Source organism: Mirounga leonina, unplaced genomic scaffold (assembly GCF_011800145.1).
Source record: "Mirounga leonina isolate KUSES-001 unplaced genomic scaffold, KU_Mleo_1.0 Mir_152, whole genome shotgun sequence".
Lineage (NCBI taxonomy): Eukaryota > Metazoa > Chordata > Mammalia > Carnivora > Phocidae > Mirounga > Mirounga leonina.
Genome location: NW_023270380.1, coordinates 12,516,259 through 12,540,510, shown reverse-complemented (window position 1 = coordinate 12,540,510; position 24,252 = coordinate 12,516,259). Strand labels below are relative to the sequence as shown.

General features: G+C 44.4%; 1 protein-coding gene across 1 annotated transcript in view; it reads right to left on the bottom strand.

The window, feature by feature from the left end:
• PRKG1 (protein kinase cGMP-dependent 1) overlaps nucleotides 1-14,539 on the bottom strand; it is a 1,253,946-nt gene extending 1,239,407 nt beyond the window's left edge. Inside the window, exon 1 of the mRNA XM_035008601.1 lies at nucleotides 13,931-14,539. Coding sequence (XP_034864492.1) covers nucleotides 13,931-14,196 — 266 coding nt within the window. The 5' untranslated portion in view covers nucleotides 14,197-14,539. The remainder of the gene's footprint in view (nucleotides 1-13,930) is intronic.
• Between the last annotated feature and the right edge of the window lie 9,713 nt (nucleotides 14,540-24,252).

The window sequence follows — 24,252 nt, the reverse complement described above, 5'->3', positions numbered from 1 at the left end:
CCTGAGCCGAAGGCAGTCGCTTAACCAACTGAGCCACCCAGGCGCCCGCCATTAATGTTTTGTTAATCAAAGGGGATGAACAGCAAAGTTATCTCCTAAAATCCTTCCTAGGCACGAGGCTCTGTAATTGTTAATACCAGAACTGAAGTTTTTAAAAATCCCTACAACTTTTTAGCTTTGCATTGGCCACCCACTGGCTAGCAAGTTTACTTATTAGCACTTAGCACTCGCCTTCTGTTACTCCACAAACAGGTACGGAGTATCTCCCATCTACAAAGCCTATGGGGAGAAGTATCATGATCCCTACTTTATAGACATGGAAACCAAAGCTCAGAGAGAGAAGTAGTTCATTGAAAATCACAAGGCCGGGGCGCCTGGGTGGCTCAGTTGGTTAAGCATCTGCCTTCGGCTCAGGTCATGATCTCAGGGTCCTGGGATCGAGTACCGCAGCGGGCTCCCTGCTCAGCGGGGAGTCTGCTTCTCCCTCTCCCACTCCCCCTGCTTGTGTTCCCTCTCTCGCTGTGTCTCTCTCTGTCAAATAAATAATTAAAAAGAAAGAAAGAAAAGAAAATCACAAGGCCAATGTGTGCAAGAGGAACCAGAGTTCAATCCCAGGTCCACAACTCCAAAGCCCACTGTTTTAATTATCATGACACATCCTGAGGTCATTTCTCTATAAGACTGAGCTAAAATTTCTGAAATTTGCTCTTCCTACTCTCCAAAAAGTATTTCCCTTCGTAGCTTCAACCTCATGATTGATTACCTTTAACATGTCTGAATTTGGACCCAAATAAATATTTACAAAGCTATCTTTCCATAAATCTAGTCCAATATCATAACAATGATCAAAAAAAAGGAAAGAAAAGAAAACTCTACCAGAGGTTGCCATCCTATAAAAAGAAAACTTCACTGAGTAGTTCCAATACCATATATGTCCAAATCTTCCTACTAGCCTTTAAAAAAAAAAAAAACTGTAGCTGAGTGACTTGGAATTTGTTATTTTCCCAAGTGGGATCAAGTTCTTCAGAATCCTCCATGTATCAAAAATGTATTTTGATGAAACAAAAACAAATCATTATAATCCTTAAAGAGAGACTCTCATTATTTAAGAGCAATATATGCAAACAATTTTATTTCTTACTTGCAAAATAATTACATTGTAGGAATTCGGGAATTTTCTTCCACTTTAGAGAAGAAAAAAAAAAATCAAGCCAAAAGCACAATATGGACTTTATAAATCTGAAAAGTAAACAATGCCTCAAAGAGCGTGTTCTCATGAATACAGCTCGAGTATAAAAAAGAAATAAATAAGAACTGTCCACACATGACTGCTACAGTCGTAGGTCTGATTTTCAAAACTTCTTTCTTTAATGTAGAAAATTAACTGCGTCGATGCCACCAGCATGCCTTTTATTTTTACTAGAAAGGGCTAGGGCTCATTTATCTGACATGGAAAGTGTATGCATGATCACATAAACTGAGAAAGTCACACTGAAAATTAGCAACTTTTTCAACCTTGCACTCTCACTTTTTGGGATTTAATCCCCTACAGAAGTAAAAGACAGTTGAGAAAACGTGTACGAGAATATTAGTGGAAGCCTTGTTTATACCTGCAAACAGACAAAACAAATAACCCTCCACATCCATAAGTAGGAATACACAGATACTATGGAATAGTGCATGGCCATCAAAAATACCCACACGGACTGATCTGGAAAGAACCCTAGGAGCTATTAGTAAGCAAAAAAACAAACAAACAAACAAAAAACCCATAGTTTACTGAGGAATATTATGGAATAATTCCACTTCAGTTAGAAAAACCAGCAAGAAACAAAAAAAGTCCAAATGGGCAGGGAAGTTCTCTCTATATAAAGGTTTGCATAAACATACAGAAAAGTTAACACTGGCTGCCTGTGGAGGACAGGTGGGGAATGTTGGCGGGGGGGAATATTAAATATTGTCTTTTATTGACAACCAGCATGCATTACTTTGGCAATTAAAACAATCAAGGAGGGATGGCTGGGTAGCTCAGTGGATTAGCGTCTGCCTCCAGCTCAGGTCATGATCCTGGGGTCCTGGGATGCAGCCCTCCCTCCCCCCATCGGGCTCCCTGCTCAGCGGAGGGGTCTGCTTCTCCCTCTCCCTCTGCCCCCACCTCCTCCCTCTTGCACACCCTTGCTCTCTCTCAAATAAATAAATAAAATCTTAGAAAAAAAAACAATAAAGGAAGTAGACACACCCTAAGAAAAGATGAAAGTCAGCACATCTGAGATGTGGTGCATGTTCTTAAGTATCAAAAAGCGTATCCAGATTTGAACATGGTATGAACATGGTGAGAAAGAACGAATATTCTTTCTCCGATTGCTCTAATATCAAAAGCCCAGCAAGTCCACGGCATGTCTCCACTACCGTGGGCATCCCTGTGATGTTCTGAGCCAGACGGTGAGGCTGGATAACCCGAAATATTCAAGGCAGGCTACCTGAAACCCTGCCTCTCTACTTGGGGAATTTGTCTTGCTTTGATAACAAACCAGGAAGATCAGAGAAAGCAAAACATAACACTACTTACCCCCTGCTCCCCGTGTCTAACAGTGACTAGCTCTGCTTCTTCGGTCCTGTACAAAACAGAGAGAACACCCTACGTTCGATCTACCCTTCATCCCTTCTCAAGGTCCTACACTATGTAACATTTTCTTCCCTCGCCTAGAAAAAATATAAATTCTTGCCCCAAACAGCATGTTTTATGTGCTGACAGCTTCAGATACATGCACCACGGAATTTCAAAACACGTTTTACAAAGGCAATTGGTTGTCACATAGGATATCAATTTGTGCGCTGTTTTAAATTTTCTCTATTTGCCATCTTGCAAGCTTATCTAAGTACAGTCTAACACAATATCTGAGCAAAGGAACCAGTTAAAGAGGCCAAGTCATCGCATTAATTCAAAACCAACTTCTTTTGACCCAAAGTACCCCTTCATGTCGGCACTGGCCCTTGGTTACTGAGGCAGACCAAAGTGAGTACGTGACTCTTCAGTGTTAAATCACAAAGGATGCCATCAGCGAGACTACTTCCCTTGCGGTTCCCTGGGGGGCCTTCACAGGACAGGGGTCACAGACTGAATGAAACAGCCTCTTACAGGAAGTCTGAATGGCACTTTCCAAGGGATTATTGATCCAAAAACGTCCAGTCCATTAGAGGTGACCCACAATTTATCCCTTTGTGGTGGGTCAGACTACAGACTAGTTCCTTTTTTACCCTAAAATTGTTGACAGGCAGTTTACATTTAGGGCATCCCAGGAAGAAAGAAAAAAACACGTTGTTTTTCTCTTGCAAATATTTAGATGCGTAGGGGCGCCTGGGTGGCTCAGTTGGTTAAGTGACTGCCTTTGGCTCAGGTCATGATCTCAGGGTCCTGGGATCGAGCCCCGCATCGGGCTCCCTGCTCAGCGGGAGGCCTGCTTTTCCCTCTCTCACTCCCCCTGCTTGTGTTCCCTCTCTCACTGTCTCTCTCTCTGTCAAATAAATAAATAAAATCTTAAAAAAAAAAAATTTAGATGCGTATAAGTAATCATTAACTAGATTATTCAAAAGTTTTTCTACGAAGGACCTCACCGAGCAAGGGGCCATAGTAAGATTTACTTAATTATATTCTAGAATCACGGAAGTACCAAGAAAATCAAACAACCTATTAGAAGCTACTAGAGGTTTCCTCTAACAGTTGCTCTTTTTCTTATAATAATTGTCTTTTAGCTCTTGGGGGCGGGCAGAGAAGGGAGTAGAAAATCTCAATTCTGTCTCCTCACACATGTATTTCTTACTACTATTAATTTTCCATTATTTCTCTGGGTTGTCTCCTCTCGGGCAAATCAGAGCCCAGAGGTCTCTGAGGGGTTTTAGGAATTTCCCTCAGACCGATATTAATGTTCAAAGACCTCTCCATGCCAAGCACTCGATTTGCCTCCCTTTTGTTAAAGGGAAACACTGCAGAAGAACACGGCGCTCGGGCTTTTTTAATACATTCCCCCAAATCACTACTAATTGGGAAATGGTTATACTACATGCATTCAGTGATAACGCTTTCCAAACACGTGAATGCTGACATTAAGAAAGTTGCATGTTTGGGAGTATGTTTTCAACGCCAACCAAAGGCCATTCCCAGCTACTAGCGGTCCCAACTGCCCAAATATTATACTTCTGCTGCCATCTTGTGGTCAATTTTGAAATCTCACCCTCTCTCTCCTTCCTTCCCTCTCCCTGCAGAGCTTTTTTCTCCCTTTTGGAGGGCACCTACATCCAGATCTTACGGATTCCCTTTCTTTAGTAGATGCGGGGACAGTCTGCAGTATGCTCTAAAAGAAGCCTGCCCTGGTGTTAATTTCTTCTCCTGCCTATACGTTCCCTCCTTTTTGTCATATTTTTCTCATTTTTCCACTAAGCCATTCTCTTAACAGTAACAACTTTTAAAAAGGCTTTCTCCTCATTTAGATTAACCTAGATTCCTACAAATCAATGAAATACAGAAATACGGGAAAATAAATTTGTCTTTTTTTTTAAAGATTTTCCCTTCCAAACTGTTTACAAATTGCATTTTTACAAAGAAAGAAAGAAAGAAAGAAAGAAAGAAAGAGAGAGAGAGAGAAAGAAAGAAAGAAAGAAAGAAAGAAAGAAAGAAAGAAAGAGAGAGAGAAAGAAAGAAAAAGAATCAGGTCTTTCCAGCTACAAAATGCCTGTCCTGGTCACCTGTGGGCCCAGTGTGATATGGCAAAGAAATTCATAAATCTAGGGGGAAATCCAGTGTTTTTCTGATGATATATCCGAGTGAGTAATTCTTAGCCAGACTGCTCTATCATCAGAGCAAAAGTTTATTTTATAAAAGCCACCATTCCTGCCTAGCTCTATGTCCCCCCTCTAAACCTTGTGGAGAAACTGAGTCACCAAAGACGAGCACACAATTAACTCAGGTAGGTAGAATCTTCCAAAACAGTGTCGGGGTGAATAAGGGAACAAGCATGAAAACAATCTGCTTCATTCCTGTTGAAAATGACTTTAAGGGGCACCTGGGTGGCTCAGTTGTTCGGCGTCTGCCTTCGGCTCAGGTCATGATCTCAGGGTCCTGGGACTGAGCCCCACATCGGGCTCCCTGCTCGGCGGGGAGTCTGCTTCTCCCTCTGACCCTCACCCCTGCTTGTGCTCCCTCTCTCACTCTGTCTCTCTCTCTCAAATAAATGAATAAAATCTTAAAAAAAAAAAAGTGACTTTAAAACAATCCTCCTCCATCCTCTTCTGTATACCCATCTATACACCATCAATATGTTTTGACTTTTTTCTTAAAACTTAGCCTTATCATGAGCAATAATAGCCACACAGCATGGCTTTGATGGGCTTGTTACATGTTCTCCTCAAACACTTAGTGAAATTCCTGACTGTTCATATACAATAAACTCCCTTGTGCACCACCCAGAAACATCCCTGGTGCCGCCAAGAACAGGAACATCACACTTGGGGACTTGGTGCTCTGCAGTAGATGTGCTAAGTAGAGCAGAGTAAATCTAACAACCGTTGTTTATAAGTAAGTAGCTTTGAAGGTCACGGGGGTCAAGATTTTGATTTTTTAGAGGCATGGTTCAGATCAGAAGTTCTCAGACATTTTTTCTGCAGTGACTCACGAGATGGGTGACATTCCCATGTGCAACACTCTCTTGTGAACAGACATGACCGCCCGTGGATTATGTGCAACTTCCTGCCATATATTTGTAATCCCTCCAGTCCAGAAAGCCCAGCAGAATGCAAGGAAAAGGCTTTCCCGAGAGATGGTCTGTGAACGCTCTTATTTCCTAAGACACAAGTAATTCAAGAATTTTGACTTTCAAGCCATCACTGACTCATTTTAACCTTCAACTAATCAAATACACAGCCCTGGGTGTCAGGACCCCACAGCTGGAGCCTGCCTGAGGAAGACATAGGATGCCGTATTGACTATTTCAGAGTGGTCTTATTCTCCGCGAGGAGACTGAACTGAATAGGAACTGGCTTTATTCTCTAGAAGGTTCAGTTTTTGTTTTGTTTTACTTTGCTTTGCTGGCTTGTTTTTGATACATTCTAGAAACGTGCTGTTTTTACCCTTTCTCCAAAAATCAGCAGGGGGTGGGGGGAAGGTACGGGAAGCTGAGGGTTTTATTTGGTTGAAATTTTTACTGTAGACAGACCTGGTTTATACCCAGGGGTTTACAACTTAAGATATAAAAGAATGTTCTATTTTGAGAATTTGGGGCATCAGTAGCCAAGTTCCTCGTGGCCATGTGATGCACGAAATTAGCATTATCTATACCACAGGGGCAATGAGAGGCATCGAGAAAAATATTAACATGTACCCAAAGGCTTTAGATTTGCTCCTCAGACAATAATAGTAGCATATAGTTGAATAAACAGACCTACAAATACTTGTAAGCAGCAAATAGAAGTATTTTCAGGATCCCTGTAAGGTTTATGAGCAGTATTATTATTGCAGCGTTTGAGATCAGAGTGCTCGAATAAAGACACATTAAAGGATTAAAACACATTTCGAAACCCTCTCTAATTTGGACCAGAAAGGAAGAACAGTTTGAATTAGCAGCAAATCTGAAGAGTAAGTTAAGAACTATAGTTGGATACTCTTTATCACAACCAACAAGGTAATTCCTGTAGGCGTCTTATCGTATTAACTTAATAAACACTCAGAAGAAACCAGTACATCCAGGTTATCACCTTGCAGGCCAAAGTCCTACTGATGTGCTCCTATGCCTAACAGAATCAACTCAAATCAACTCCTGGTATCAACAGATTAACCTTTGGGGATTAAACTAAAAACAGATAAACATACAGCTAACACAGCTAGTTCACTGGACAGGACAAATTACAGATAGTATTTTAAAACTTCCTAGTCCACATAAACTTTATATTGATTGAATTTAAAACTACACTATTTCCCCAGGTAGCATGGGTTTCTATTATATTCATATATAGGAAACAATATGGAAGTGTTTAGAATAAAAAGCAACATGATGCACAATGAAGTCTGTGATCCCCCAATAATGTTTAGTGAGCAGTGAGGAGTAAGGTTAAGAGTTTTTAAAAAGGCATTTGTTGTTCAAGAACACTAAGTAAAATAAGGAGACTACATCCACCATCCGTCTTCATATAATAAAACAAGTTTATTTCAAAGATAAACATTTTCTGGAAATACCCATTTTTTATAGAGCCAATATTTTAAAGTGTTTTATATTTCAATATGAACAATAGATTTTTTTTAAACTTCAGGAAATTCAAATTGTATAATACCTGAACCGTTTGAAATTATGATAGTTTTTAAAAGGCTAGAGTAGCATTTTGAGCAAGAACTCTGTTCTATGTTTGCTGTTTTATGATTTTTGCACATGAAACTGATCTGGCAGGAGTTACAGATGTTAAGCTGGAACAGAGAAACAAAGGGGACCCAAAAGAGAGAGAGATAACACAGGCAGACCCAAGAACAAAGGAAAGGAAGTGAAAAATCGTCAGTGGGTGAAAGGAGAAGGTGTACTTCCGCAAGGAGCAACAAAACTTGGTTCTCTGAACTGGTTCTGGGAAGCAGTCTTGGACTGTGTGCCCAGTACCAAGCACAAGAATTTGACAAACTGCAAGGTGCTACAATCTATTTTATCATAACAGCCCAAGAAGTAAATGTTCCATTCTACAAAAAACTGATTTGGACCAACTAAGAGGAATTTCAAAATAAGAACTACCGTAAGCGTAAAAGTAAACACACACACACACACACACACAACCATATACATATAGCCTTTTCTCTTCAGGGACCCAACAGTGTGGCACCAACAAAGGTAGACTCAAGGTCAGGACTCCTTTTTGACAATTCCCAAACTTCTGAGCTTTCACTTTTGTGAAACAGGATATGCTATCCCTGGTTTATCTCCAAACTCACAGTAACGTCCAAGAGCTACAAGAATCCTAGATAAGACAGGGTCCTGAACTCTGATAAGCCCATTCTCAATGGCAAATGAAAATAAGTATTCATGCTCTGAGAAACTACAAAATCACCTGAAAATCTGATCAAGAGAAAGGGTTTCAGTGCACACTCAGCCTGTCCTACACTGTAGGGAGAGAGGGCACTTAGAAAACGAGGAAGAAGATAGGACATCGTTTGTTTTTTCAGGTCTGCTGGAAATAGTCTCATGAGGGTCAGTCCAATTTCTAATGAATATGTGATTAGGTGTGAACTTTCAACCTATACATAGATCAATGATTCAAATGGAGCAAGAATTCCTGGTATATTACAAATACATCTGGAAAATGTACATGATTCCAGACCCTGAGCCGATCTCGAAGCAAAGTGAATCAGTCTTAAATAAGAAGTACAGACAGATAAGTTGAAGACATCAATTCACCAAGTCTAGTCCTGATGCAAAATTAAGAAACCTGAACTATCTTCCAGGTTCCCATTTCTGCTATCCTTTAAAAGGCACTTCAGGGATAGTTTGCTCCATTTTCTCGTCAGTAAAGGCAGTGTACAGCTTTGACCAACAGGAGGGGTGAAGTGCTTACGTTCAGAATCTGTCCTCTCCCAATGACATGTGGTGAGTCCCCAGGATGCTGACAAGCCATCTTGCATAAAAACCCTCCCGTCCTCCTCAGCCTGACTCCCCTTAAACTCTTATCATAAATATTACTCATCTGAGCAAACTAAATGAATGGCTTCTCCCAGAAGCTCTTAAACGATTACTGTGTTAATCTGGAAAGGATAGCCAGTTAACATATTGATATATTGTCACTTAGTAATGGATTCCTTTCAATGGGAGGGTTGGTAGGGACAAAGGGATTAGCATGAGTGGTCTGCAAGGCAAAAGGCAAAGGATATATAATGAATGGTGTCCAAAGGAGGCAACCAAGATCATGGTCACAACCACCCTATTCATCAGCCCCGCCTAGGACATAAGAAGGGTGGGAAGGAAGCAAACGGAAAGACTGGTATATGACAATCTCAAGAGCAGGACCACCAGAGAAAATCCCAGCGCCATAAGCACACCCAAGTGTGTGTGCTGGATACAAGAGCTTGTTGGCCACTTCTCTGGAGGTCAGTTGAGTGCTGGCTCTAAGACTCTTTTAACAAAGATCCTATTCTAATTTAGGACAGGTTCACTGATTTCTATTTGAAAGGACTCACCCGTAACTAAGATGGAACTTGCCCAATTCCAAGGTGATAGAGTGTTGCAGCTTAGAACTTGGGCTCTATGGATAAAGAAGACGTGGTGTGTGTGTGTGTGTGTGTAATGGAATATTATGCAGCCATCAAAAAGAATGAAATCTTGCCATTTGCAACGACGTGGATGGAACTGGAGGGTGTTATACTGAGCGAAATAAGTCAATCAGAGAAAGACATGTATCATATGACCTCACTGATATGAGGAATTCTTAATTGCAGGAAACAAACTGAGGGTTGCTGGTGGGGGGTGGGAGGGATGGGGTGACTGGGTGATAGACACTGGGGAGGGTATGTGCTATGGTGAGCGCTGTGAAGTGTGCAAGACTGTTGAATCACAGATCTGTACCTCTGAAACAAATAATATATTATATGTTAAGAAGAAGAAGAAGGAGGAGGAGAAGAAAAAGAAGAAGAAGATAGCAGGAAGGGAAGAATGAAGGGGGGGAAAGGGAGGGGGAGAAGAACCACGAGAGATGATGGACTCTGAGAAACAAACTGAGGGTTCTAGAGGGGAGGGGGGTGGGAGGATGGGTTAGCCTGGTGATGGGTATTAAAGAGGGCACGTTCTGCATGGAGCACTGGGTGTTATGCACAAACAATGAATCATGGAACACTACATCAAAAACTAATGATGTAATGTATGGTGATTAACATAACATAATAACAAAAAAAAGAACTTGGGCTCTAGAAACTTCAAGATTTGGGTCTGAAACTTGTCTCTCACATTTCCTGGCTGTGAGATCTCAGGCAAGTGACTTCGTCAGGACTCAGTTAGCTCTATTACCCTTGCTATTTCAAAGCACTGTGGATTTTCTCTATGAACAGTTAATAAGGTGGGCCCAGAATTCAGCTGGTACTCACTCATTTCATTGAAGTTGCTTATGTCAAAATTAGGCCAAATCCCTTGATTTAGTCTGAAGGTTAAACCAGACCTGAATTGAATGAGAGATGCAAAAAGCAATGAGCTTTCTGGGACATCCATCCCAAAGCATCCATGTCCCAGTGGAGGGAAGTTCCAGTTCCAAATGATGAATTTACATCATCAAGAATCAAGGGATTTGTGACAAGAAGAGCTCAAACGTCTCTGGAATACAATTTATTGTCCCTGTTACAGATTAATATTGATTCCACCCTGCGCTTAAGCTACTTTAAAAACAACAACAACTGTTTGCAGTCCTCTGAGCCAAATGCGCAGCCAAAATAAGGAATTGAGGGGTGTGTGTAAAAAATCCAGAGAAAGAATTCAGGATATTAGGTAATTCTTGAGGTGGGGTTTATACATGCAGGGAATTGAGAGTTCACAGAAAACTATGTGAAACACTTGGACTTAACTGGCAGAAAGTGGTTTATAAATTCAAAATATCATCATCGTCATCTAAAATACCCTACAGTTTTCCAAGATAATCACTTGATCCCTCCTGGGCATTTCTATGGGGTCTGAAAATGAGGACTGCAGTAAGTCGGACGTTTTCTTTTTGAACATGATCATCATATTGTACACTTGATACTTATGCTGAGCACTCAGATCTTCCCTTTCCCTAGTATAATTTTCATCTAAGCATTCCTTGGATACTTAGATCATTCCTAATGGAGATTGTGCCGTATACCCTCTGTGGACACGTGGAAGTCTGGCTAATTGGACTGACTTGATTACAACAGTGAATTCTCCCATTTCCTTTCACTGCAATAAATGCTTAAGATATTTTTGTCACCTATTATGTAAATATTTTAGATTGCCATCATTTTCTAAAACAGTGCTTGGAGGCAAAAGCTCTTTCATCATTCTGCTCACCAGACAGACTCCTGTACTTTCAATGCACGTGCCTTGTTCGTATAAAAACCGCATGTCCTAGGAAAGTTTGAAATGAACTCATGAATAGCTATCACTCAAATTCTATAGCAACTGCAAATGAGCATTAGCTTCACAGTAAAGCAGTCTCTTCAGCCCCAGCAAGCCCATCAGGATGGCATGAGGGTGCCTGAGGTGATGAAATACCTCATCCGCAAATCAAAGTATCTGAAGAGTAGAAAATACTTTATTTTGAGAGCCTCTTGTTTGCTGTTAAAGGTTGGCTCTCAGAAATACTTTTTAAATGATCTCCTTCCTTGACCAGACTGAAGTGTCTGACCAATAATTAAATCGCTATTGTCTCTTTAAGGACTAGGATGAGTACCTGATTCCAATGGTTACTCTCCCCATATATTATACCTCAAAATTCTTTAAACTCTAATGAGTCAGCTTGCCGAAAATACACCCCAGGCTCCCAATTGAAAGTATAAAAAAACTAAGTGCTGAGTGGGGAAAAGTTTACCCTCAATCCCAGCGTAAATCAGAGCAGAGAGGAAGCAGGAAAAGGGCTTCACTCTCTTTAGACACAAAAGTGCGCTGACCTCTACTTCGCCTGCCCACGCAGAGGCTGAAGGCTCCTACCCCTAACACCAAAGTGCTGGGGGCCGGGGGTGGTAGGAAAGGGAGCACGACGTGTGCAAAGGACAGACCAGCCATTTCCTCCCAGTGCCTACAAACCGCCCTCTCATTCCTAGAGAGATTTGCTCGCCCAGGAGAATAAAAGCGCCTCTGAGAGCCAGCTCCCCAGTGAGAGTGGACGCAGGGTGGGGAGAGTTTCCTCCCGGGCCCTTGCAGAGCCTGGTGAAACCGCCCCCGTGCCGCGGAGGACGGCTGGCTCCTCGGTAGGGGCACAGCCCAGACCCAGGGATCTGAAATTCCAAAAATGCGATAAAGCCCCGGCCGGCCCGTCGGCCCCGGAGGCGAGCAGCTGCCGGGTGACCGCTGATGAAGGGGCTCCTTAAGGAGGTGGGCAGATTGATTCCAGCTGCCGAGCGAGGGGCAGGGCAGCGGCCGCGGAATGCGCAGCCCCGCGCCGCCGGAGCCTCAGCCCAGCCCCGGGGCCTCAGGCCAGCCCCGGGGGCAGCCGCTTCCCCACCGAGGGCAAGGCCAGAGAGGGGCGGCGGCTGCAGTCTGGGCCTGGCAGCAGGAAGGATGCCATCGTTCCGCCGGGTAGGGGCTTTCGAGGCGGGCTGGGCCAAAAGGTGCCATGTGCAGTGTCCCTGTGCAAGTGGAGTGTCCCTCAGGGATCTGAAAACTGTCTCCCTAGACGTCGGTTCAGAACGGGCCCAACGGTCCAGAAGCGAATCCTGTCCGGCTGGTTCCTGTTTTTCTCCCCAGCCCACTCCCAGCTCCCGGCGCTCTTCTAACAGCTCCTCACCCCTCCCGGCCCAGCCTCCGGCGCTCCCCTCCCCCACCACACAGGAACACTAATCAATGCACCGGGGAGACAGACAAGGAAGGGGTGCAGAGGCAGAGTGGGGGACCGTGGGGGCGGCCTGGATGGACGCTGGACAAGAACACATGCCCTTTAGAAGTGCTGGCCTCCAAGTCAGAGAGCTAAGGGGGAGGGACTCAAGTGCGGGGTCCCCTGAGAGCCCCAAACTCAGACACCAAGTGATCTAAGAAGAGGGAAGGGGGTAAGAGGTAGGCGGGCATGAAGGCACGCCTAATGGAATATTCAATATCCTGCGAAATGCACTTTCGGCGGTGCGCTTCCAGAGACTAAAAGCCAGTAATGGGCTCTGGAGTCTGCACTTCCTCTCTCGCTAATGTCCAGAGGCGCGTTAATGCGGCAGCCAATCGATCAGCCTTCTCCGGTGAAGGCGGCGAGGGGGTGCAAGAGCTTCCCACTTGTGGCCAAAGTCGCCCGGCCTCCTCCGCACGCCGCCACCGCGCGACACCCAAATTTGAACGGGCAGGACTGGACTCTCCAAGTGTCCGGGAGAGGAAAAGAAGGAGCCTGGAGGCGCCCAGAGAAGCAGCCCCCCTCCCCCTTCACCCCAACTTTTCCACGGAAAAGCTTTCGCGGGGGGCAGCCTTGTCCACCCTGGGACACGGCTGGCCGGTGGCCCCCAAACCTGCTCCAGGCACAAGGTCACCGAGCCGCCTCCAAGCCCTGGGCAGCCCCAGGTGTGGCCCTTCTGGGAAGGTCCAGAAAGTGGGGTTTCTTTGCAATTTCTTGCTGACATCACAGCTGCCTGGAAAGTGACCCTGTAAATAAACCTCTCCCGGTCTCCCCACCCCGGAGGCCGGATCCCGGCAGCGGAGACGCGCCCCCCGTCCCGCCTCCCCACGCCCCTGCACCGTCGCCGCAGGGCTGCGGCGCTGGGCGAGTCCAGTCCCTCCGCCGAACCCGACCCCGTCCGGCCTCTGCCGCCCCTCCCCCCGGACGCCGGCGCGGCCCCACGGCGCACGCCCCGCGGCCTGGGTCTGGGGTCGCCTCGGGGAGCTCTGCGGCCCCGGGACGCGCGCGCGGCTCCGTCCGGGCGAGGCCGATCCCGCCGCGCTGCGCGGAGGGAGAGCGGCGCGACCGCAGCCGGGTGCGGGGCGGCCGAGTTAGCGGCGCGAGCAAACTTTCCGTCTCCTCCCCACCCCCACGCCACCGGGGCGCGTCTCCCCGAGGAGCTCGCCCTTCCCAGCCCGGCAGAGCCCGGCGCGGCACGTGACGGGCGGCAACAAAACTAAACCCTTCCCAGGCCCCGGGCCGCTGGGGCACCCCACTCCGCGCGGCGGCGAGCAGGGGGCGCCCCGCGCCGCCCGCACCCCGCCGCCCCCCCTCTCCGCGCGCACCCCCCTCCCGAGCGGGGCCTGGGCTCCGGGCCGCCGCGCCCGCCCGCGCCTACCTCTCGGACTTGGTGAACTTCCGGAACGCCTGTCGGAGGTCGTGGAAGGAGCGGTAGGTCTGCGGCTCGGCCGAGATGCCCTGCGCCCGCGTGGTGCGCGGCCCGATGTGCGGCGAGGGCGCGGGCAGCACCGACTGGCATTTGTGCAGCTTCCTCTTCAGCTCCTGGATCTCCTCCTCCTTCTCCGACAGCCGCTTCTCCAGCTCCTTGATCCTCTCCTCCTTGAGCATGAGAATCTTGGCAAAGTCTTCCTCCAGCTCGCTCATTTTCGCCCGGAGCCCCTCCGCGAAACTTTCTCGGGCGCGGCCGGACGCCGGCCGGGGGAGGCGAGCGCGGCGAGGGAGCCGAGGGGGCGCCGAGTGCGAGCGCGCGCGGCAGCGCTGCCCCCGGAGCGGCCGGCGGGCGCGGGGAGCCGCTGTCTGCGAGCCCCTTCTGCGGAGTGGACTTAAAAGCTCCGAGGGGACGATGAGACGTCTAAAAGCGGTGGAGAGGAGAGGCAGAGTGCTAATCCCCAGCCTCTCGGGGGACTAGGTGATTATCTTTCATTGAGAAACCAATTAGAGCTGCCCGGCCTCCCCTGAGACCCCCCTCCCCCGTCCCCTTTCCCAGTCGCTCCGTGAGAACCCCGCGCGCGCCACCCCACCGACAGCCTGGCTTCCAGCTGGAGGGTTGGACCAGAGAGCCGGGTCTCACCCCATCACACAGTAATCCCTCTTCCACGCTATACGGTACCAAAGGGAAGGGGTGGGGTGGGGGGAGCTTTATGCCACTTGATCCTTGAAATAGCAACAATTACCATGTGATCTGGCAGATGACGCAGCGCTTGTAACTGGAGCCTAAAGACTTGGTGGGGTGTGTGTGAGAGACAGTGTGAGGTATTTCATAAATATTAGACTGCCTTTGAGTCAGTAACCTGCATAAACTCATCTTCGTTTTCACTTTTTACTTCTCTTCTGCTCTGGATAAGGTAGGGTGTGTGTTTGTGTGTGTGTGTGTGTGTGTATATTTCTCTTACTGTGCAGCCCTGTGCTTGTGACCCCAGGGAATAAGAATGACAGGGCAATAGCAATTCCAACTTTTTTCAGCATAAAATTTTACTGGAAATAGTGAACCTTTGGTAGGAAAGTGGAATGAGTATGCATATGGTAATGAGCCAAAGGTTTGGCGGGGTGGAGGGAAGGCCATTCTGCTGTAAACTTCTTAGAGCCTGGATTTTATTTCATCTGCTACAGTTAAAATGTGTATATGAGCATCCAGATTATATCACGACATCGTCTTCCACGCCTCGCCCCTACCAGCGCCAATTTTGGGGGGAAAATTGCATCTGTGATCTGTTTTTCCCTTACCTGTGCATCCAACCCCTCAGCCTCTGCTAAAGGGATTGTTCTGCCTCTTTGAGCCTGAGTATTTGCTAATGCCTAAAATTTACTTTTCTTATCTATTGTGTGTGTCACAGAGAGCACTTTCATCACATAAATGATTGTGTGAGTTTATCTGTGACTGTGGGAGGAGCATGTCTCCAGGTAATGATCAATAGAATAGTAAATCTTTTTTTAAAGGAAAAAAAAATAGATGCAGACTAAGATACCAAAGGACTTTCTCTGAAACAGTAATTTCCTTTTAAAAGAAAGATCAATGTACAACCACTGGCTACTTATTTAAAAAAAAAATCTTTCTACCTTGCCTGAAACGCCTAAGGAAAAGCAGTCATATACTTTGGTTTATAAACAAATCCTAAAATATATTTTATTCTGGAGATTTCTTTATTATTTACTGTCAGTTCTACTTATCTGATTATTTTAAATTAAAAACATTCCAAACCACATCTGAATTTCTTAATCACACCAGATGCTCAAGGCTGGCTTTATTTACTCATATTTGAGAAGGAGTGCTTGGTCTTGTTGATAGTTACTATTCTGTTGCTTCCATCTATGAGCAATCTAAACTGCTATAATCCTCTTAGGAACACTCAAAACAGTTGGCCTTTTAAAATAATACATTAGCAAAACTTTATCGCATTCAAAACTCTAGCAGAGGCTCAACTTTATGGAAGAGATAGAAATAGTTTTAAAATGACTCTTGGACAGGTTCTTTCAAGTTTTACATTATCTTAAATGCAGATATTCAAATGTTTCTCCTTATTTTTTTTAAAAAGGAACCTTTAGACCAAGATTTCACACACACACACACACACACTCAGAACCCTAACTGCATCCCTATCTTCCAAAATTAATCTTATTTTTTAATATATCAGTTTTAACTTAAGTAATGTTGACACCTAGTGACATTAAATCTTGTCCATTGGCTTAACAAATATTAGAGCGCAAGGAACACTTCACAAAGAGCCTGGTAGAAGAGTAAACACTGAATTATTAAAAATCATGGCATTTCAGAGCTGGAAACAACGTTATAAAGGAAAAAAATTAGAGCTTGAAAGGTAAGGTCCAAGGTCACCTAAGTTAGTAAGTGTGAATCCAGGACTCCCAACGCCCACACAAAATGTTTTCCCTAACATTCTGCTCCTAGTCTGACACTGGAAAATCTAGAAATTCTATGATTCTGACAACCTTTAGTATTCAAAGACGTGGCTTTACTCTGTATTGTTTGCTTTTAAATCTGCAGCAGTAAGTTTCAACTATCAAAGCAAGAAAGTATTAATGAAACCTTAGTTTTAGTTTGTGCCGTTTCCTCTTTTTCTTAAAGGAGAAGGTCGCCATCTAGTGCCCTTGGAGAAATTTGCTAAATAAAAATCTTAACCACAGTGAAGTGAGGTCATGTCCTTAAAGACCCATACCAGTGTTTCCATGTTCCTCATTTGAAAGAAATAAAGAAAATATGCCGAATTTTGTATCCAAGTACGACATTTTTAAGAATTAAAAATTTACAATCTTGGGCGCCTGGGTGGCTCAGTTGGTTAAGCGACTGCCTTCGGCTCAGGTCATGATCCTGGAGTCCCGGATCGAGTCCCCCATCGGGCTCCCTGCTCAGCGGGGAGTCTGCTTCTCCCTCTGACCCTCCCCCCCTCATGCTCTATGTCTCTCATTCTCTCTCTCTCAAATAAATAAATAAAATCTTTAAAAAAAAAAGAAGGGAGCACTTTATAAAGAACCTGAAGCCTTATAGATGTGAGTAGCTCATGGGGGATTCCTGTCCTTTAATCCAGGTCAGTGTCATGGGAAGTAATGGGAGGACAGTGTCTATTTTAAAAAAAATTAAAGTCAGTTTGCTTTTTGTTACCACTATATGCCACAAGTTCTCAACAATGTCAATGATAAAATACTCCTCCTCCCAAAAATATTTCATTGGTCTAATTTTGAGCAATTGCTGCATTCACTGCTGAGCAGATGAACCATTCCCATGGCCCCACCCCTGGAGCAACATTGACCTTAGTACACGTTACAAGGATCCAGAGCAAAGAGAACAGTCATGGGCTGGTGGGTGGAGTGAGGTCCCATGGATGGCAGCAGAAGATAGATTGGGGGAACGGAGAACGGGGGATAGAGGTTTGCGCTTTTGGTATGGTTGGCATGGGTGGGAAGGGAGGTAGGGACTTGAAACCACCTCTCTAATCCCAATACTTTATATCCAAACACTTCTCTTGGTTGCAGAATGACAGTATTTGCAGAAAACTGCTTGGGATGCATTTTCCGTCAAGGGATGCAACTAGTGAACTGAGTATTGGACTTGGAGCCTAAAGATCTATACTTATGTCTCAGTTCTATCACTTCCCAAGCTGTGTGCTCTTGGGCAAATCCCTAAACCTCCAAGGGATCCACTTCCCACATTTGTAAATCGGGCAGTGGAGGCTACCTAGGGTCCAGAGCACTCTTCTACGTTCAAGGGTTCTAGAGAATTCTGCTTTCCCTGTGACTCACATTTTGAAATTATCAGTCTGTTCTTAGGAGCAACATCCATCCATGAACTCCAGCTGAGTTTAAAATGTTGACAAGAAAGAGTTCAAAGGGAGTCTAGATGGTCCTATAAAGATGACCACGTACTTGGTGATGAACAGAAGCTTGAAGCATTTTCAGTTAATACTACATCAGACTGGATGTGGCGTCAACATTATCGCCTAAACCACGTTCTGGCGCCCACGAGTGTGGTCACACTTATGCAAGATAAAAGCTCAAAGTCCTGAAACACATCCACATCTGTGTTAATCACATAGAACATGAAAACAGCAAATGGAATGCTGCCTCCATTAAACCTCAAAATTAGCTTCCATTTATTGCATTTACTTAATAAATCATAGGCTGTTTTAAAAAAAAATGCCTCCAGAAACACATACATAAATGCTTTTTACCATGTGGTCCTGTTGCTGTACGTGGAGCTCTTTCCCACGCTGCAAGCAACCGGAAGAGCATGGCTGTGTATGATTTTCAGTGATATCTGGTCTACAGGTTTGGGGGGAAAAAATCATTTTTCCTAGAAGTTCTGAAAAATAAAACTAAGAGATGTTGCTACTTAAGTATTGTAGAAATCAAAGTCTGCAGTCTATTCAGAACCTTGAAATATGGCATATTCCTCCTGGAATATGGAGATACAGAAAGCTGTGGGACTTCAGGCAGATCATACCATCTCCCTGAGTGTCCAACTATGTATGGATATTAAATTCTCTTGCACCTGCTCTTTTAATGTTCACATGAAGCAAGATGAAAGCAAGATGCTATCACTTAAATATGACCCTATGTAAATAAATATAAGTAAAGTGGTAATGCTTCTCCTGCTTTTTTCTTGAAGGGAAAGTCACCCAGCAGGGGGCGGAGCAGACAGGCTAGGAGGAGGTGTGGTGGTGGTGGTATTTATACTATATTCAGCCTCCTCATCAGTTATGGGGGGCTGAATTCGGAGACAGCCCCAAGATTCCCACCCTTGGTGTATCTATACCCTCTCCCACTAATTCGAACACTAATAATCAAGGTACTCCTCCGAAAGGGTTTTGCAGATATGATTAAGGTCCTGAGTCAGTTGATTTTCAGATAAGACCATCTGGTGACGTTCAGATAAAATCAATCAGGTGAGCCTTTGGGAGGGATTGGGCTCTTCCCGGGGACGGGGTTTCTAAGCATGAGAAGGTTTTGATTCAAGAGAGATTCTCCATCGCTGCCTTCGAAGACAGAAGGGCCGCGTGACAAGGAACGCAGGTGGAATCTAGGCGCTGAGAGTGACCACTGACACACAACCAGCAAGGACGTGGGGACCTCAGTCCTACACTGGCAGGGAGCCGAGTCCCATCACAGCCACAGGAGCCTGGAAGAGGACCCTGAGCTCCGGAGGAGAACGCAGTGTAGTTGTCATGCTGATCTCAGCCTTAGGAGTCCTTGAACAGGGAATCCAGCCATGCTACCCCAGCCTTCAGAGCGGTGAGATTAAGTAGTGAGTGTGGCTTTAAGTCTCTAAGATTGTGGCACTTTGTGAGACAACAAGATAAAACTAATGAATTCAACTATCATTAAAAACATCCAAATGGCCAACAGACACATGAAAAAGTGCTCAACATCGCTCGGCCTCAGGGAAATCCAAGTCAAAACCTCAATGAGATACCACCTCACACCAGTCAGAATGGCTAAAATTAACAAATCAGGAAATGACAGATGTTGGCAGGGATGTGGAGAAAGGGGAACCCTCCTACACTGTTGGTGGGAATGCAAGCTGGTGCAGCCACTCTGGAAAACAGTATGGAGGTTCCTCAAAAAGTTGAAAATAGAGCTACCATACGATCCAGCAATTGCACTACTGGGTATTTACCCCAAAGATACAAATGTAAGGATCCGAAGGGGTGCGTGCACCCTGATGTTTATAGCAGCAATGTCCACAATAGCCAAACTGTGGAAAGAGCCAAGATGTCCATCGACAGATGATGGACAAAGAAGATGTGGTATATATATACAATGGAATATTATGCAGCCATCAAAAGGAATGAGATCTTGCCATTTGCAACGACGTGGATGGAACTGGAGGGTGTTATGCTGAGCGAAATAAGTCAATCAGAGAAAGACATGTATCATATGACCTCACTGATATGAGGAATTCTTAATCTCAGGAAACAAACTGAAGGTTGCTGGAGTGGGGGGTGGGGTGGGAGGGATGGGGTGGCTGGGTGATAGACACTGGGGAGGGTATGTGCTATGGTGAGCTCTGTGAATTGTGCAAGACTGTTGAATCACAGATCTGTACCTCTGAAACAAATAATGCAATATATGTTAAGAAAAAAAAAAAGATAGCAGGAGGGGAAGAATGAAGGGGGGGATATCAGAGGGGTAGACGAACCATGAGAGACGATGGACTCTGAGAAACAAACTGAGGGTTCTAGAGGGGAGGGGGGTGGGAGGATGGGTTAGCCTGGCGATGGGTATTAAAGAGGGCACGTTCTGCATGGAGCACTGGGTGTTATGCACAAACAATGAATCATGGAACACTACATCAAAAACTAATGATGTAATGTATGGTGATGAACATAACAATAAAAATTTTTTTAAAAATCCATTAAGGGGGGTCGGGGGATGGGTTAGCCCGGTGATGGGTATTAAAGAGGGCACGTTGGGGTGCCTGGGTGGCTCAGATGGTTAAGCGTCTGCCTTCGGCTCAGGTCATGATCCCAGGGTCCTGGGATCAAGTCCCACATCGGGCTCTCTGCTCCTTGGGAGCCTGCTTCTCCCTCTGCCTCTCTCTCTCTCTGTCTCTCATGAATAAATAAATAAAAATCTTTAAAAAAAAAAAATAAAGAGGGCACGTACTGCATGAAGCACTGGGTGTTATACGCAAACAATGAATCATGGAACACTACATCAAAAACTAATGATGTAATGTATGGTGATGAACATAACATAATAAAAAAATACAAAAAGGGATATTGTAGACTTAGGAAAATAAAGTAAAAAACAAAATAAAACCCATTATAGAACTAATGAATAATTTAGAAACAGCAAAAACAACAAAGGGGTAGATTAAAATAAAATTATGAACATAAAAAAAAAAATCCGTTAAAAAAAAAAATGCCAGAAATGGTTTACCACTCTTAAAAGCCTGACTTTACAAGAGTCGTTTTTAGGGACACTACTTTAGTACATTTCAAATAGATACTTGGGGACATAAACAGTTGTTATAATTTATAACCTGCTTGAAGCATGCTGAGGACAATCTGCATAGCCTTCTGAGTATGAAAAACTCCGTTCTGTAGGAGATGTGTTTGAAAGTTTCAATGTTGTATCTTCTTACGACTAAAGTGTAAATCGTCCCACCCATAGGTTTTTACAAAGGATCGAGACCATTCACTAGTTTAAACTGCTCCGGGGCAGAAATGTCACTGTAGTTTATCTCCTGTAGCAAACTCTCTCTGTGACCCTGGGCAAACTAGTTCACCTGCTGAGCCTTACTTATCCCATCTGTGAAATAGTAATAACTGCTTCATAGTATTTTGTGGTTTTGATCATTTGTTGGGCTCTGGGAATACAATTAAATAACCTTGGATTCTTATTAATTAACTGGGTATTTCTATAGTCATCCATGGAAATTAAGTGCCCCTACATCATACTGCCTTCCAGGCTCAGGTACTAACCAAATATTTGAGAAGAGCAGAGGGAAAGAGCACAAATCCTTTGAGTTTATCTTTTTATTTTTTTAGCTTGATTATTTGGCTTGATTTTTTAAAGTGACAGAAATTGGACTCATCTACTTGGAACACTTTTTTTTTTATAAATTGCTACGAAATTAAGAAAGTAGAGAATTTAAAAAGCACAGAAGGGGCGCCTGGGTGGCTCAGATGGTTAAGCGTCTGCCTTTGGCTCAGGTCATGATCCCAGGGTCCTGGGATCGAGTCCCGCATCGGGCTGTCTGCTCCTTGGGAGCTGCTTCTCCCTCTGCCTCTCTCTCTCTCTGTCTCTCATGAATTAATAAATAAAAATCTTTAAAAAAAAAATAAAAAGCACAGAAGGATGTTTGGGTGCCCCAGCTACCCAGATCCCCTTTATGGAAGCAATCATTTGCTATCACCTGCCTTGTGTATGCCTCATTAACTATTATATTCATATATAAGCTTGGTTGTACATAAATACCTATTTTTACACACACTTACACGAAGTTTCAATATCTCATTTGTAAGCCTAACTCTGTCATCATCCCTGACTTTCAGAACCATCAGTCCAATGCCACGGGACACAGCTGTCCCATTGTGTGATAAAATGCTCAGTAACAAGGCAGGGGACAGTATCATTTAGAGAGTGTGCCCTTCCTTCACACGGTCATTATCTGTACTTCTTCTTAACCTTAAATGTATTTTGCATTTGTTGCTTTATTAAATATTTTTAATAAAAACTTTGCAGTGGTCTGATACTCTCAGAGAACAAGCCAAACATTATTACATATGTACATTTTAAAAGGATGTGATAAATTTACCACAGGTCTCAATTATTACCACCCGCTTCTGGTGATGGAGACATTTGTGTATGCCTGTCTCACGTTGTTTAAAATTAACAATCCCCGTGTAAAAGGAAAAAAAGGCTAACCATCACTAGGGAGAATGAGCACTCTATTTTGACAGTCTCTTGAGCCTTTATAAATAACACAATTTTTTTTTTTTTTTTTTTTTTGGTTTCCAGTCAAAAATGCATAGTAAGCTGAAGAGTTCACATACTATTTCTGGTTCAATGAGGACACATCTATTTGGAAATTATTTTCTCAACATATCTAGTCATTTATTATAAAAATAAATTACAACTTGTTTTTATATCCGTGAAAAAAAAAATCATTCCACGGAACCTGCAGGATTCCAGGACGCATTAAGACTCCCAGATTTACATTTACAGCTGACATTCCCAAGTGCGTATTAATTATATGTTCCCCACCTGTGCTATGTAGGGCTCCATTTTAGAAGCCTTACTAAAAACGGGCGAGGGCAAGAAACCCTCAAAACTCTTCCACGCTAACTGGACATGACTGCGTCAGTCACAATGAAAAGCCTTTCTTTGCGTGGAAAAAGGCTGTGGCTGAGCAGACCCCTTCCTTCCACAGCATCCTTCTCCTCGGCACCCACTGTCTGCAGGGAGCAGAGAGGTGGTAGAAAGACAGAAGTTACTGACCCAGGAAGACACAATACCACCGCCCTTCATTCAAGACCTCATCTAGTAAAGGGAGATCACTTTACAACGTGCAGGCGGGCGGACATTACTCAGACTGTGGCTAAAATCATCAGCAAGAAAGTCTGCCAGGAATCCCTTAATGTAACATGAGGTAGTGCTGGAGAGAGAGAGAGAGAAAGAGAGAGCGTTGTGTGGCTTCAGCCACCGTATTTTCGTCTAAATAATTTTCTCTGGCGTGAGTAGGTAACAACAAGCTCTTCCTTTAAAAATGTCTCCGTTCAGAACATTGGGATAGTTCCACGTTCCGAACAGACACAGAGTGATATTAAGCACAGATGGGAAATGCCACAGGTTGCTGGGGATCAGACTCCAGTGCATTGTCATCCATCAGGAGTGACAACTCCCTCCCCACCACGGCCAGACACACCGATTTACCCTTTGCGCAAATGTCAAGTTAGCATTCTAGGAAAGACATAGGAGAAGGGCTATCTATGTCAAGAATCGTTTTATTAAGAAAGAAACCATGGATCTGGCCTTCTTCCTCTGAAGGGGAACCAGAAAGCAATGTGTGTGTTACCTGAGCAGCTGTCCTTGACTTCATTGGCTCCACAAGTATTTTTTGCTCACTTTCTGGAGATGCCAGGCACACTGCTGGATGCTGAGGATACAGAGTCAAGGGAGACACGTTGTCTGCCCTCCAGAAGCTTAAGAGAGGGTGGGAGGAGCAGCTTAGAGATGGACTCAGATACGTAAACAACTAATGTCAAAGCCACAGTGAAAAATGAGGTTATCACAGTGCAAAGAGAAGGGGAGGAAAGCATGAGTGTGGGTGTAGGAATGTGAGTGTGTAAGTGTGTGTGAGAGACAGACAGAGACACAGTGGCCTACAGAAAGCAAAAATCACCAAATCCACCAGTTGACGTAGTCCCACTTTGTTGAAACCAAAGGATTAATATGCCAAGCAAATTAATGAGTTAGTTGAATTTCTGGTGTGGGAGACAGAAGGCCACATCCTTCCGGGAAGTTCTATGAGGAGGAAGGCCTTCCTGAATGCCTCTCTGACGATGGTGAATTTTATCCTAGGAGGCACTGAGGATTTCATAAAGTGCCATAACCAGGGAAATTTTACAGTAAGTGACATATGGAAAGTTCCAAAGTGGTATTTGGAAACAAACAAATATATCTGCAACACCAATAAAGTGATACTGTGGTCTACTCTCTGGGGTTTGATGTTCATTTAACATT